At 44.2% G+C, this 13704-nt stretch overlaps 1 protein-coding gene across 2 annotated transcripts in view; it reads left to right on the forward strand.

Moving 5' to 3' along the window:
• The first annotated feature begins 6614 nt into the window (after window positions 1–6614).
• Window positions 6615–13704, forward strand: part of PXK (PX domain containing serine/threonine kinase like) — a 75422-nt gene continuing 68332 nt past the window's right edge. For both annotated transcript variants that reach the window (XM_079794560.1, XM_079794561.1), the window contains exon 1: window positions 6615–6814. In XM_079794560.1, coding sequence (XP_079650686.1) covers window positions 6713–6814 — 102 coding nt within the window. In that variant the 5' untranslated portion in view covers window positions 6615–6712. The remainder of the gene's footprint in view (window positions 6815–13704) is intronic.

Raw genomic sequence — 13704 nt, forward strand, 5'->3', positions numbered from 1 at the left:
AACTAGATTTTTATTTTAGTTTTTTACATTAAGGGGATCAGTTAAATGGATTACTTGAAAGAATTAATTCTAGTCACTAGAGGGCAGTGATGTGTGTAAAGTATTTTTAAACTTGTTTAATATTGTACCATACTCTAGTTTGTGACTGAAGTAAAAATAATCAAAATCAGTGTGAGAAACACGGGTGCCATTCTCATGCATTTCAGAATGGGCAGCATTCACAGGCTCAGATCCACCGGAAGAAGGCTTGCTGATAGATAAAGCACTGCACATGTTGAAAATTTGATAAAACGTTGAAAAAATGGGGAACTTGCACAAAATGTGGACTTGAAGCCATATTCAAATTCTGTAGAACTCATTCTCTGTGACTTAGCAGCAGTCTTGAAATGGAGTGTGATATCATCATTAATACTAATAGCTACCATTTCTTCAATACTTGAGTCTATTTGCTACATTAACTAATCCTTTGAACAACTTTGTGAAGTTAAACTTATGTTGCCCTATTTTATAGGCAAGGAAACAGACTAATGCTGTGTGACTTGCCCAGGGTTGTACAGCGAGTATGCAGGAGAGCTGGGATTCAGACAGGCCGGCCTGGCTCCAAACATTTCTTTTTTACATCACCCTGTGTCTTATAATGTTCCCATTACTAAAGCAATGTCAGTTTCTATAATAGTAACTTTTTATGGCCATTAAAAGTATCAGGAAACATCATTCTATAGAATTTTTCTTATATTCAGAATGTTCTAGACCTTATTCCCTGCTACAGTTGTAGCATTTTCCTATATTCCTACCCTTTTTCTAAGTTGACATTCAGTGATTAATTGTCTCCAGAGCAGATTTACTGAAAGAGTTATTCTAAAGATGAAAAATTATGTGCAGACCAAATATTTGGGGGGTGGGGGGCAGGGCAGGAAGGGAAGGGGTGTTAGACTGGCTGTTAGCTGATTTATATTGTATAACTCAAAAGTATTTTCTCAAGCTCATTTCCTTTTTCTTTAATGCTCCCTAGGTGTCATGATCTTTGACCTCTATAAATCAGTAAAAAGTTGAATAGATGAGTAAGCAAGAAGTTAGGGATGCTTCTCTGTAAATGATGATTTGTTATTTCTACTCAGAGCCAAGATTTTCAAACCAGCTATGTTAAAGCTGGCAATCAGAAAAACCAGCGGGTTGGCTTTTTCATTTTGAATCCTGTATGGGTAAGCTGCTGGAAAGAATGACTTCTAATGGAAGTGTGGGTGACCCTCAAATTAGGAAATCTTCCAGATAACAGAGACGGCTTTGACCGTGTGAGGTCACACATGGAAGTGAGTACAAATGACTGACTAAAATAGCAGGCCAAAGTGTACTAGTACTTTCCACATAGGGGCATTATAAGACTACAATTTATGCAATGTTTGATTGTCACAGGAAGATAGACTCATCTTAAGCAATTTCAGCCTAATGTACTGGAAAATTGCTTAACAGATTTTTATATTCTATTAGAAACATTTCCATATTGGTAAAATGCCACGTTTCTTTTTCTGAGCAGCAAATCTTGAGTAACAGAGGAGAAAGCCTCACCACAGCCACCATTCATCTTGTGGACTTGACTTGTATATTCATCTAGAAAAACAAGAAATTGCTGCCGAAACCGGTTTGGTTCAGTGGATAGAGCGTCAGCCTGCGGACTCAAAGGTCCCGGGTTCGATTCCGGTCAAGGGCATGTACCTTGGTTGCGGGCACATCCCCAGTAGGGGGTGTGCAAGAGGCAGCTGATCGATGTTTCTCTCTCATCGATGTTTCTAACTCTCTATCCCTCTCTCTTCCTCTCTGTAAAAAATCAATAAAATATATTAAAAAAAAAAAAAAAGAAAAACAAGAAATTGCTAAATGCATGCTGGTACCTCTTAAGTAACCACAGGTTTTCATTTTGTACTAAATTACTAGCCTTTTTTTTTTAATGTTCTTAGAGTATGATTCAGAGCAATTTACTCCCAAAGAAAATTGCTATTAAATTACATCTATTAAATTTTTATATTAAAACATACTCCACCAAGGGCTGTCACTCTGAGCAGCTGTGCCACTCTGAATGCTTCATGTGTTGGCATAATTTATTAACTGGCTCTGTCTGAGCAGAATGGGAGCACTGTGGAATGTCTCTTAGGCTGCACTTGAACATCTCCAAGGCCCCAGATGTTTTACTTCCTTTGTTCTTGGCTTGTCTTCATTTGGTTTACAAAAACAGCAAAGACAAGAATTCTCAATGTCTTCAGTGAAACTTCAGGTTGGAGCAAAATCAACTAGAAGAAATTTAAGTCCAAATCACAGGAAAACCCAAGACTAATGTTGACATTACATGAATAGAACGATTAATTGGCCCCATAGTCGATTTCTAGGTGCCTCTTAGCTATAATCTATATGTATAAAAGGCTAATATGCATAGTGTCCCCTCAGGAGTTCAACCAGGAGAATGGGAGTTCAATCACTTGCTATGATGTGTGCTGACCACCAGGGGGCAGCGCGGAACATGGCAGGCAACCAGCGGTGGCAGTGGGGTGCTGAGGGAGCAAGGGAAGGAGGAGGTGGGTAGTGAAGGGGGAGGGGAGAGGGGAGGAACTGCATGGTGGTGGTGAGCATGGGTGGCAAGGGAAAGAGGAGGTGGGAGAATCTGATCGGCCCTGATCACTGGCCAGACCTAGGAACCCTACCCGTGCATGAATTTCATGCACCGGGCCTCTAGTAGTTCATATGACCTTAGAAACCTTGGGAATATTCCTCTGCAATGTGATGGGCAATATCAACACCTAAGAGAAATAAGAATGATCAAATTTGAGTTGAATTTTGTTTTTCTATCCAGATCATGAAGTTTTTAGTTGTCAGGTATATGAAAACACCAGAAGAAAATAAATGGCAGCTCCAAGTCTTTCCTTCCTAGGAGAGGAGTACCCAGGCACCAGTGTTATGATTGTCTGTGTGGCTGGCTGTTTGTTTGTTTGTTTGAATATTTAAAGAAATAAAGTCATTTTGAGTTGGGAGGCGATGCTGCTTAGGAAGCACTGAGTTTTCCACAAGCTTCTATGATTTGATTTGTGCAGCAGTTGCCAGGTCTAAAAGCATCCTCACTAAAACTCATCTTCAGCCCATCTGGCCAAACGTCAAGTTATTAGATAACCTATGGGCCATCTAACATTTGGCAACATACAAGAATACAAATCTTTTGTTTCTTCCTGCTAGCCCTGAGTGGTAGTGTATGTGGCAAAAACTAAGGTCCTGCATAATGCATTAGCTCTGCTCAGACTGAGACTGGAAGGAAAGCTAACTTAATTAAGCTCAGCTCTACCTGGGGAGGGTTCCCCCCTTGCGGTGTGAGCCACTTCAAAAGCCAAACAGGTGTTGAGGTTGTTGTAGGGTTTGGGGCCTGGTCTCCAGTGAATCTAGGGATCCAGTGAAGTTCAAGGTCCTAAGAGGATCACTGACAAGGCACTGATTTGGGAAGATGAAAATGAAATTATAAGGTTCACCATAGTATTTATTCTGAGGGGCTTAGTTCAGGCAAGAAATTCCAGAGAAAGGGAAAGGCTAGACTGAAAGTTGGTTTCTGGTTTCATTCCATCCAATATCTGGTTTCTCACTTTCAGTTTCCTTTTCCTAGTGAGGAAGGTTAAATAAGGCTGTTATTTTATGACCTTTGCAACTCATAGTATGATACTATTTTTTCCCCTAATCATACAAGTAAATTATCTCCATGAGAGACATTTTGAAAAACAGGAGAGCATAAAAATGGAAAGCATCATGATCTCACTTCCTAGGAACCCTAAGTTAATATTTTGGTGTATTTTCTTTTGGTGTTTTTCCTATAATATATATTTTTAAAACTTGGTGTCATACAAATGCATATACAGTTGACACTTGAACAATGCTGGGGTTAGGGACACTGACCCCCATGCAGTTGAAATTCCACAAATAACTTTTACCTACTTCAAAACTTAACTACAGTCAACCCTTGGTATCAGATTGGTTCCAGGACACACACCCTCTCCGCCCCCCCCCCCCCCCCCCATGGATACCCACATCTGCAGATGCCCAAGTCCCTTATATAAAAAGGCATAGAAAAAAAGCATATAGTCAGCCCCCTGCATCTACAGATTCCCAACCATGGATCAAAATACTGTTTTGGTCCACAATTGGTTCAATCTATGGATGCAAAACTGGAGATACTGAGGGCTGACTATATTTATTGAAAAAAATAAATAAATCCAGGGGTAAGTGGACCTGCACAGTTCAAACCTGTGTTCAAGAATCAACGGTGTTTTTTTCCACCTACTATTATATAAAGAAAACTTCTTAACATCATTAAGTATTCTTTGATAATCTGTTTTTTTAATCTTATTTTTAATCATTGAAAAATATTCCATTTATGATTAACCATGGTTTGTCCAATTCCCTCTTGTTAGATTCTTATCCTCACATGCTGTATATTTCCACTGATCTCTGATTATTTCCTTAGGGTACCCTCCTAGATACAGAATCACTGAGTGAGAACATTTTCAAAGCCCTTGATAAATATTGTTGAATCCCAGCACCAGACCTATTACCTTGTAAGTACTCAGTAAATAATTGTTGAATGAATAAGTGCCTTTCAGGAAGGTTGGAGCATTTCAGACTCCCACCAGCAGGTTGCAAGAAGAGCTTTGGCATGGCCAGTGCACATGATTGGAGAATTGATTAAAGCAGAATTTGGGTATGTGTGATTCTGGCAATGAAATAATCCATTTGCATTAAAAAATAAAAGTTACAAGTTGAATCCTCTCTAAGTGATGTAAGATTTTGTTTTAATAGACTGATGCTTTTAAACACTCTGGGCCTGGCCAGCATGGCTCAGTGGTTGAGCTCGACCTGTGAACCAGGAGGTCGTGGTTCGATTCCCAGACAGGGCATATACTGGGTTGCGGGCTCAATCCCCAGTGTGGGGTGTGCCAGAGGCAGCCAATCAATGATTCTCTCTTATCATTGATGTTTCTATCTCTCCCTCTCCCTTCCTCTCTGATACCAATTAAAAAAAATTAAAAATAAGTAAATACACTCGGACAAAAATGGGTTGCAGGAAGAGTTCTGATTATTTTAGGACTGAGTTAAGATGTTCCATGCTTTCCTGGTCATATCTTTATCCATTGGGTTTTGGACCCTACATCACTCTGTCAAGGCTCCTTAGCCACTTAGGATTGCCCAACGATCCCATTAAGTGTGAGATCTGGAGAGAGTACTTTTAGATACTAGGCCTTTGCTGTGATGTCAAATTTTGGGGTATTGGTGGTGGTGGTGTTACTAAGAAACATTGTTTTCTTGTCTGAAATGTAGAAATTTAGGGGATACAAATGTAAGAATTAGAAACCCTTTATTATATGAACTGAAGCGAAGGAAGAAAGTAATATTGAGCTTTTATTATATGCCAAGCCCCTTCCTATCCTACTTCTTTCTTCATACAACCTTTTCGTACAAGTATTATTTCTATTTTACACATGGGGAGCTAGGCTCAGAGAGGTTGAGTAACTTCTTCAATGTCGCACAGCTGGAAATGCCAGAGCCCTGGAGATCCTGGTCATCTAATTCCAAGTCTAACTCTGCATCATCCTGGGGTGCTGCCCTAGGACAGAGCAGGGTGGGTGGGATTTCTACGTGTATGTGTGTGTGTGTGTGGGGGGGGGGGGATAAAGGGGTAGGATAGGGGCACTGGTAAGGAGTGCCAGTATTGTGGCCTTGGGTTCAGACAGACTGCGGGACAAATTTGGGGCCAAGAAGTTGGGCGTAAAGTTCTCTGGCTCTGGGTTTGAGATTCTTCATGAGGACCCCAAGTCTGAGGGATCTTGTTTGAGGGTTCTCAGGGTTGAAGGCCTGTGGACTGAGCTAAGAGCTGGACCAAGGGTAGAGGCTGGGAGTCCCTGGACCAGTGCCCAGTTTTTAAGGTTCCCAGTTAATCAAAAGAGCTTGGGTCTAAGGGTTCTGGAGTCCAGGGACTCCCACTGCGGGGTCTAATTCTGAGGGCCCAGCTCTTAGGTTCTTGGATCTGAAACATGCCCTTAAAACCTGACTTGGAGAGACTTGTTTTTAGAAAATCTCTGGATCTACAGGGCGTAGACTGAAGGACCCATCCTGAAGGCCTTTTTTCTGGGTCTTAGGGTCCTTGGGTCTGAAAGACCTCGGTGGGAAAGGTCCAGTTGTAAAGGTTTCAAGTCTGACAGTCCAGCTTCTGAGAGCATAATGTGTCAAGCCCAACACTGAGCGGCTTGGTTTGGGGATCTGTGGGCCTGCGGGTCCCTGGATCACAGGGCAGGGGACACGGTGTCCTCGGATCTGAGGATCTCTGGAGGTGATGGCTTAGGGAGGGTGAAGTGTCCGCGGGCCAGAGGGCCAGGGCTAAGGGTACCACCCAGTGTGCGGAGCGGCTGCAAGGACCTTGGAGAATAGCGGGTCTAGGCAACACCGACTGATGCCGTTTGGCGCTAGGACCCCGCGGGAGGCGGCGGCGCGAAGCGTGGCCAGTGCCGAGAGCAGGGGCGGCGCGGACGGTCGGCGTTAGGACCCCGCGGGCCGGGCCGGCGGGTGGCGGCGGCGCGTGGGGCGGCGCGTGTTGACAGCGGCGGCGGCGGCGGAGGAGCCGGGCAGGCGGGAGTCTGCGCCTGTGGTTCCTGCCCCTGGTCCCGAGGCGGTGGCGGACGGGCGTCCCGGGATGGCCTTCATGGAGAAGCCGCCGGCCGGCAAGGTGCTGCTGGACGACACGGTGCCGCTGACAGCAGCCATCGAGGCGAGCCAGAGCCTGCAGTCCCACACGGTGCGCGGCCCGCCCGGCGGGCCCGGGCCCCGAGAGGCGGGGAAGCCCGGGCGGGGACGGAGCGGGGGTCGGCGGCCCCGGCCGGGAGGGCTTCGGGTGGCGGTGGTTCTGGGTCTGGGTCTGGGGCCCGAGCGGTCCCTGAGGTCCGGAAGGGGAGGTCGCAGCCCCCAGGGCCAGAGAGCGGGAGGGGCTCGGCGGTGCCCCGGAGGGACTCCGAATTGGGGGTGCTGTTGGGGTCCCGGGCCCACCTTGGGCGGGCGGGGTAAACAGACCACTCAGGACCCTCTCATCCACTTCTGCCCGCCGCCAGCCTTCTCTTTGGGGCCGCGGAGTTTCCCTCCTTTCCGCTGGGATCTGAGTGGTGGGATGAGGGTGTGCCGGGCCAAATGCAAGCAGGACTCCGGGGCTGCTCGCTGGGCCAGCGGGGCGGAAGCGCCGGGGTCTGCAGCCCCGGCCGGGTCAGGTGCTTGGCCCTGGCCCAGGCGCGGGGAAACCGCGGGAGCAGTCTGGGGTCCTGCTGAGGCAGGTGTTTGCATGTGCTCCTTCCCGGCGCTAACCTGCTATTTAGTGGGCAGTGGTAGCATTCATGTGAGTTTAAAATCCACTGGAGTAGCATAAAGGAGTAATAGGTCCTCATAGTAAACACAGGCAGAGTTCATTTCTGCTACATACACTGTCTTTTATGTGGCTTTAAACCCAGGGTTGTTTTCATTTGCCAGTACCTTTTTTTTGGAAAAGCACACCATACATTATAATTTACAAGTAATAAACCCAAGAACCAGGAAGGAAAACAAGGAGCTGCCAGCCCGTGGGACTTTGGGAAATAATGAATGGGAAGAGAGAGATTCCTTAAATTGTAATGTTTTGTTAGGTCATCAAATCAGATTCCGGCTCACAGGCTTGTTTGTTTACCAGTGCAGTGTGTTTGGGGTTCATCATCTGGAGGCTCAGGCCCCACAATAGCCTTCTGTTTCTCTTTTTGTTCAAGCTGTTCTGGTGACTTCAAAGAGACCTTTTATTCTGTTGTATCGAAGTGGGACTTTTGAACCTCAGTTTCCTCTTCCGACAGCTATGCTTTGTAGGGCTTGGATTGTTCAGTGTTCATTTCCAGTTAGGAAAATGATCGTGTGTTGTTGTTTTTTAATATAATACTTTGGTTGTTTACAGTTTTTGTTGTTGTTTTTGTTGTTAATCGAGGATATTTTCCCATTGATTTTAGAGAGAGTGGAAGAGAGAGGGAAAGACAGAAAGAAATAAGGATGTGAGAGAAACACATGGATTGGTTGCCTCCTACACGTGCCCAGACCAGGGCCTGGACCAGAGGAGGAGCCTGCAGCCGAGGTCCGTGCCCTTGACTGGATCGAACCAGGACCCTATGGTCCGCAGGCTGGTGCTCTACCCACTGAGCCAAACCGGCTAGGGCAATGATCGTATTTTTTTAGGGTACATTTTATTTCATTGTGCATATCTTTAATCCTGTCCTACAGACTTGTCAGAAGGTAGTGTATAGGACAGAATTTGTTAAACTCCCTATAATGTGTGCTAAGGGAGTGTGAGTTAAAGGTTGAAATCTAGGGTAGGGAGTCAAGAATAAATCCTTTTTTTCTAAATGTTTTAAAATATTTTGTTGATGGATTTTAGGGAGCGAAACATCGATTTGTTGCTTTACTTATTTATGTATTCATTGGTTGACTATTGTATATGCCCAGCTGGCAATCAAACCCGCAACCGTGGCATGTCTGGACTACGCTCTAACCAACTGAGCTACCCGGCCACGGCCAAGAATAAGTTCTGCTATTAAATTAGATCTTTGACTTGACTGTTGGCAAGTTAATCTTATAACCTTTTAAGAAGTGGAGTTGAGTCTTTTAAGTTTATTTTGTACCGAGAATAAAGAAAGAGATGCTTGTAAATGCCCACAGATCACATCTTCCAGGAATCATTCCATGATGGCCTGCCCCAAGCCATGTGCTCACCTCCATCTTAACGTGGACCAGTTGATTCTATAATAACTTCTCTTTTTTTAAAAAAAGCAGGCAAGAATTTATTGACCACAGCAAAAACATACTCAGGACAGTGAAACAAAGAAGGGCATAGAAGTAGCAGCAGATGAGCCTTAGGCAGGGCTGCCCGGCTCACTGGGAAGGCAGAGGAAAGGGGGGAGAAGGGGCCTTGGAGACAGGTTCAGGGGGTTAGTCCAGGACAAGCTGCCGCTGCCCATTGCTCCCCTGGTTGCAAGTCTCATGGGGTCCCTTAGAGGTTAGAGGATATGTGCCTGTGTGGGGGGTGAGAAGAAGAGGGGGAATCGAACCCCAGCCTGAGCAGCACCAGTTGGACAAACCATTTACTCTTAAGTGTCCTTGGTTTAAGGAAGATAGGATTTCCTAGGTGGACACAAACGGCTGTTTAACTATCGGTCTCAGTTTCCCTATTCCACTTGTCCTGGAATTTTCCTAGCTTCTTACTCTTCTATAACATTTCCCCCTCAGAGACTTCCACCCCTAGAATCTTTTAGGGTTGATGAGGGAGGATGGTCTGTTTTCAGTAAGTGCTTCCTGCTGATAATGGTATATGTTAGGGTATGGAAGTCTCTCTTCGTGTCTGATCTAAGGGAGACAAGGTACTGGGGTTTGAGACTGGAATAGAGAAGCTGTTGGTTGTTTCTTCTAAAGTAGGGATGGGCTGGAATTCCAGAAGTGACATCATTTTCACACACAGGTGGTGATGTAGATACACGGTTTGTACAATTTTGAGTCATGGCACCAAAAAGGTGTTACTGGCTAGATGAGGAGACCTCCGTTCTTGTCTTCTGGGGGAGTTGGGGGGAAGAGAGGGGAGACTGCCTGTAATTACTTCTTTAGTGTTCTGCCCTACCAGGCTGTGAGAGGAGGGATACGTGTTCATTTTTTCGGTCCCAGTCCCTGGCATCTGAGGATTTCATTTGTGTTTGTTGAATGATTAGTAAATGAATTGCAACCTCACTTGGCCTCTCCTTCTGTTTGTGTAAAATGGTAGTGATGAAAATGGGGACAACATGGTATCTGAGGCACTAAGTTAAGGGGTCAGTGCTTCAGCAAAGTGGTAAAAGATATAATGGAATTCCTTTTCTATTGCAGAGACTTTCTTTAAGGAAGAAAGTAAAGTAATTGAGGATAGAGAGAATGGCTGTTCCTGTAATGATGACTGAACACAAATGACAGTGACTCACAGGAGACTCATAGAGGCAGATGTGTTGGAGTAAAAAAAAAAAAATGTAGCATTGTCTTGCATAATTTTTTATTCCTCTGTGTTCTTGTCATTTTAGCTGTAAAATCTGAGACTGAGAAATGTTGCATCAGCCCTGAACTTTATTGAGAAAATCATTTGCTGATGCAAGTGTTTTGGACTACTAGTGCCTTCTGAGTAAGTCCCTTTAAAACAGGAACTGTTGGGAATTATTTTGGAAAGTAGTTGTTGAGGGTGGTGTATAGGAGAAAAAGGCATTGTTTTCTGGGGGAAGGTTGAAGATGGTGAAGATGGCTTTCTGGCTTGTTAGCCGAAGGGAGATGGTGTCCCAGAAGTCAGAGGGGCGTCTTCTCTGAAATGCTGAGTCTCTAGGAAGCCACTCCTTGGCTATAGGACAGACACATACAGAGAGTCTAGAGTAGACAGCCTTTGGGTTGGAAGAGGCAAGACCTTCGTAGGTAGGGGTTTGGGCTGACACTTGCTAGTCGTGTGACATTGGTTGGGCGAGTCAGAACCTTTATAAAAATATATATATTTAAAAAATATATATATGTATATATATTGATTACAGAGAGGAAAGGAGAGGGGGAGAGAGATAGAAACATCCATGATGAGAGAGAATCATTGATCGGCTGCTTCCTGCACGCCCCACACTGGAGTTCAAGCTCGCAACCTGGGCATGTGTCCTGACCGGGAATCGAACTGTGACCTCCTGGTTCATAGGTTGACACTCTACCACTGAGCCACGCCAGCTGGGCATTTAACCTTTTTGATGTTTAGTTTTGTCAACTGTAAATGGGTTAATAAATGCCTACCCTACTCGCCTCTCGAGGTTGTTACCATGAACAAATGAAGTAATCTTTCTGAAGTATTTGTAAAATGCATTCCTTCTTCTGTCTGTTTACTCCCTGGTGACATGTGTGCAAAGGGTTAAACACATTAAGATGTTAGTATTGCAAGTCAGCTAATTTCTGACCATTGTTCCTTTGGTTTATCAAGGTTGTTTAGCCCCGAGAAACAAGAACTTATAGCAGAAAGTTTTAAGTTACCTATGATTTAGGCTTTATGGACTGGAGAGGGAAAGATTTTGTCAAATGAGAAGTAGAGCTGCCAAAAGGACGATGGGAACACATGGTTACCACCAGAAAAGCATGTTGGGGTGAACAGGGTGCAAGGGTGCAAGCTGGTAGGTGATTCTGGGCCTGACTGGTTTGAATGATTTTATTTTCACTTTTATGGAACACAGTGAATTTAGCGTCAGAAAATAGACCAGGCCTCTGCCGCAAGGAAATGAAGGTTCTATAAAATCAGAAAGGACAGTATTAGAGAGAGGATGTGTTTAGCCTTTAGGGGGTGGGAGGAAAGGGAAGGACTTTCCAAACAGAAGGAATTCTGGTAAGAAGCCATTTGGATAAATGGTGGGAAAGTCTGGGAGGACTAAGAGAGAAGACAAGGAAAATCTGTAAGTTCTTGGCTACACGAAAAGGAAAACTTTTAAAGCCAGTTGACTGAAAAAATGCTTACTTAGCTGAAATAGAAACCAGAGGACACGGCCAGTTTTGGGGAGGGTTGTTATCAAAGATGCACATCCGATTTTTGCTGGCCAGTATGCCGTGGTGTGATAGCTCAGTCTCAGTTTTCTCCTTTTTAAATATTCTTCTCCGAGGTTCCTCTGAATTGGGGCCTATTTTCCTTGTGTGTAGTGCATTTTGTTCTCGAGATACAAAAGATAATTTTAGAGATATTTAAGGTATAACAGAAAAAAATTCTAAATCTGTGGAGCAGATAAGATTACACGTTAAGATCTTTACTGAAAATGGATCTCTCCTTGAACCTTTGACTTTAGAAACTGCATTCCTGCGCCGTTTGTTTATTCCACAATACTCATTCATTTGACAAAAATGTAGTGAGCGCCTACCGAGGCCGTGCCAGGCGCGTGCGGGGGACGCGGGGGTGAACTAGACAGCTCCTGCTCTTGCGGAGCTTTGTTCGCCTCCCATTTTACAAAGCGTAGGCAGGTGAGCCAGGATCTTCATCTGTCACAACACCAATGGTTTGGAAGTTCCTCTTGTGGTTTGGTTTATTGAGCTTCAGCTTCTTAGTCAGTGACCTTTTCTCATAGTGTTTAAAATTTTATTCATACATTACCAGAATACGGTTAACCTAAAGACATTCAAACCTGTAAAGAATTTTTGTGAATTTATTTGAGCCAAACTGTCGACAAATGCCGGAAAGCAGAACCTCAACGAATTGAGATAATGCTCCAGAGAATGGAGGGTTACATCTATATTTATACATTGCAATCAAAGGTTACATGAAATCCATTGGTGATAGACTAGAGAGGCGGGAGAAAGCAAAGCAGAGGGGCAGGGGAGGGAGAAGAACCCCTGGGATTGGATAAAAAGTAAAATGATAGACACATATTTAGGTGGGTGCAGGAACAATTAACATGATAATGAAGGTATTTGTGGTATCTGTCCTGGCGCCCAGGTACATTAGGTTGTGCCCCAAGAGGTCCAGAAAAAGGGAAGTTACAAGTTACACAGACATTTCAAGGGTATGTTATCATAGATGCAAAAAGACAGATGGGCTCAGTTAAGGTAAAGGTTGACCTTGTCAGTGAAGATACCGGCCTAGGACGTAACTGCCCACCATAACTGCGTTTAGTTCAAGTTTAATTTCAGACCATCCTTTGTGGTTCCTTTAGGTCTCTGAGTTTGTAAGACCGCCATGCAGGCCTCCCCTGAGCTTGTCAGGTCAGCATGTGGCCCCTTTCGTCCACAGTACCTTTTCAACAAGTGATGCCAGTTGTCCCCAGATCCTGACATTTTAAGGCGATCCAGTTCAGTACCAGAATCTTTCTGGTCTTCCCTTTGGGATACTATTTGGAAGTTTTTTAGAATTCCAGTTTATACTGAATACTTTAAAAGTTGTTTTTTTGTTTCTTTAATTAAAATGTTTGGAAACAGTCACCCTGTGTACACAGCTTCCATATGGATTGTGATCTTGTTCAGATGCAGTCAGTATGGGAGTTAACTTGTAGCACTTCCATACATTATAACAAAATAATAATAGTTCTTTTCTGGCAAGCTAATCAGTCGTCTTCTCCTTGGTTATGTAATTTTCCTCACTTGTCCTTTAAACCTGGGATGGGTGCAGTCAGAAAACTGAGTTGGAAGCTTTTAGAGACTGGTCATTTAGAAATTGTAAGTAACCTCTTCCAATTGAAGAAGATAATTTTTTTTGCAGCCAGATTTAGGGCTTGATGATTCTTAAGCCTCATATATCATGTCTTTTGAGGGTTATCACAATAGAAAGGTTTCATGTGATAGGAATACACATAAGAAGCTGGCTATCGTTACTAGTAGGAGATGTGGGATTCTGGGGCTGAAGTTTATTTTATGTGAAAGGTAGTTACGTGTTTTGCTCCCTAGGGGAATCATGGGAACAGCCGCCCTGTGTACACAGCTTCCATATGGATTGTGATCTTGAGATTGTCCAAAATACAGAATTTTGATTTAGGGTCCAAATGAGGCCGTTTGGAGCAAGTAATACAAACCCACTGCAGGCAGGTTCTTTTTCAAGCTGCTAGAGGTTTCTGGCGGCTTCCCGTGAAGTGAAGCTCTTTGCCCAGCCGCATGGCTCAATGGTTAAGCCTCGACCTA

The sequence above is a fragment of the Cnephaeus nilssonii genome, assembly GCF_951640355.1.
Source record: "Cnephaeus nilssonii genome assembly, chromosome: 17".
Lineage (NCBI taxonomy): Eukaryota > Metazoa > Chordata > Mammalia > Chiroptera > Vespertilionidae > Cnephaeus > Cnephaeus nilssonii.